The 2109-nt window shown below is 43.9% G+C and overlaps 1 protein-coding gene across 1 annotated transcript; it reads left to right on the top strand.

Moving 5' to 3' along the window:
• The first annotated feature begins 630 nt into the window (after window positions 1–630).
• On the top strand, window positions 631–1542 carry LOC141147391 (taste receptor type 2 member 143-like). Its single transcript, XM_073634624.1, has one exon. The coding sequence runs from the start codon at window positions 631–633 to the stop codon at window positions 1540–1542; it is 912 nt and encodes a 303-aa protein (XP_073490725.1).
• The last annotated feature ends 567 nt before the right edge of the window (window positions 1543–2109 follow it).

Below are 2109 nucleotides of genomic sequence, written 5' to 3'. Positions count from 1 at the left end.
CAGTTCTCCTCCGGCTAGTCTCTTGACCCCTCTGTGGTAATATTGTGTAACATAAAAATAAATTGGCAGCTTGGCGCCATTCTTGGGACTGGACGTTCGCAGAAGCACAGCAATGCCTGCCAACGTGTGTGCTGGTGCTCACAAACATGTGTGAGTGCACGCTGGTTACTGGTTGGAATCCATCTGTGAGCTGGCGCACGCACACGAGCATTGGCCGCATGAGTACTGGTTCCCTGAAGAGTCAACTAGAAGTAAACTTCCATTCGCCACGACTGCGAATTTTGAATTTGCAGGATTTGTCACCAACCCATGGTAGCAGGAAATCTGAACCTCATTCTTATTGCTTATGGATATTTATGAGTAATGCCACCTCAGATCGTTGATCCAGGGGCTATCCAGTAGAAAGGGTTTTCTTTGCTATTCTCTCTAGATTAGCTGATGGTTTTATTTTATTTTTTTTACTTATTGGTTGAACTCCATGGAAAAGTATCTTTTTCACTTTGATTGCTTATGTAAATCCTGCGTATACCGGTAGCCAGGAGACAGTATTTGCATTGGTCAGACCATGCATAAAACATTTTGTAGAGGGACATTTGTTGTAGAGAGAGAGAGGAAGACACAGCCGGGGAAATGTCATCACTGGAAGCACTTGTGCCAATCGTCACCTTTACAGAAGGGGCAATGGCAATTATTTTAAATTCAGCTATTGTTGCAATCAATGGTAAAAGAGTGAAAACCGGTTTGAAGTGGAACCTGTCTGAGCTCACCCAGCTGGTCATGGGAATAGTGAACATCACTATGCGTTGTTCTACGGCGTCTCAGATATTATTCAGCATTTATTGGCCCTCGTGCTGTTCCTCCTTTAAAGAACTTTGCTCCACACTCGCCTTTCTACAGCAATTCCACATGTGCTTCAGCTTTTGGCTCACCGCCTGTCTCTGTGCCTACTACTGCACCGCCATCACCATCTCCAACCACCGGCTTTTCCTTTGGATAAAGAGGATCCTCTCATCCCGTCTGCCTTCTCTGCTCCTCCTCTCGGGATTGGGGTCACTGCTTCTAACTTTTCCATTGGCCTTCGAGTTCCAAATCAACCCTCAACAGATATATTCAGGAAATAGCACCTTCATAGTATATACTCTGTCCTATAATCCTTTTTGGCTAGCCATAACAAGTATTTTTGGCTGTTTTTTGCCTTTTTTCTTTATTTTTCTCTCAATGATCACCACGGTCTTCTCACTCGTAAGACACGTCCGGAAAATGAAACATAACCAGTCTGGATTTGCCCGTCCTAAGCTCCATGCTCACACCAGTGCTATAAGGACCATGCTCCTCTTCCTTACACTGTCAACCGTGTTTTATGTATCCGAGACCCTTCTCTATGTAGAACATTCATTTGATCCCACCCTTTACATAAAGTTGTTGATAGTCACAATTTTTCCGACGGTGGAGGCCACCATCATTATCCAGGCCAACCCCCAGCTCCGGAAAATCATCTCAGAATGGCTCTGCAGGGTGAGATCTCAGGAAAACGATTCTTAGAGCTGGATTGGTGTTGGTTATTTATTAATAAAAGCTATAAACAATTCTTTTGGCATATCATAGCCAACAGAGATGCCAACATGGGAATCGTAAGCATTCCAGGGTAATATCTAGTCAAAAAAAGTGTAACATTTGTTGTGTAGAGTAATAAATCGCTGAGTGTTATATGATACAGATGAGTAAGAAGGAAGGAGCACCTGGTGTCTGGAATAATGCAACTCTTGGGGGAAAGAATAATACAATAGTTTATTGAAAGTGTAATAACGTAAAGATCGAGCCAACACAATTCAGGGGTATTGCCTCCTCCTTTTCCAAGGCTGTTGGTACATGCTACCGGAGATGGTTAGTACCATATTTTTTTGTGATGGCAAATGCCAACTTGCATTATGCAGAGGCAAAAGGAGTTGCATTATTCCAGACACCAGGCACTCCTTCCTTCTTACTCAGTTATTGTATCTACTGAAGAGACGGCTCCACCGTACCAGTAAGGTAGCAGCCCAAACCTCAAAAGGGAGATCAGCACCACCACTCCCCCGCGGAACCATGTGTTTTACGACTAGTGACCAT

This window comes from Aquarana catesbeiana, linkage group LG06, assembly GCF_042186555.1.
Source record: "Aquarana catesbeiana isolate 2022-GZ linkage group LG06, ASM4218655v1, whole genome shotgun sequence".
In the NCBI taxonomy this organism is placed as follows: Eukaryota; Metazoa; Chordata; class Amphibia; order Anura; family Ranidae; genus Aquarana; species Aquarana catesbeiana.
The sequence above is the reverse complement of the archived record's forward strand: the minus strand, read 5'-3'. Positions and strand labels throughout refer to the sequence as shown.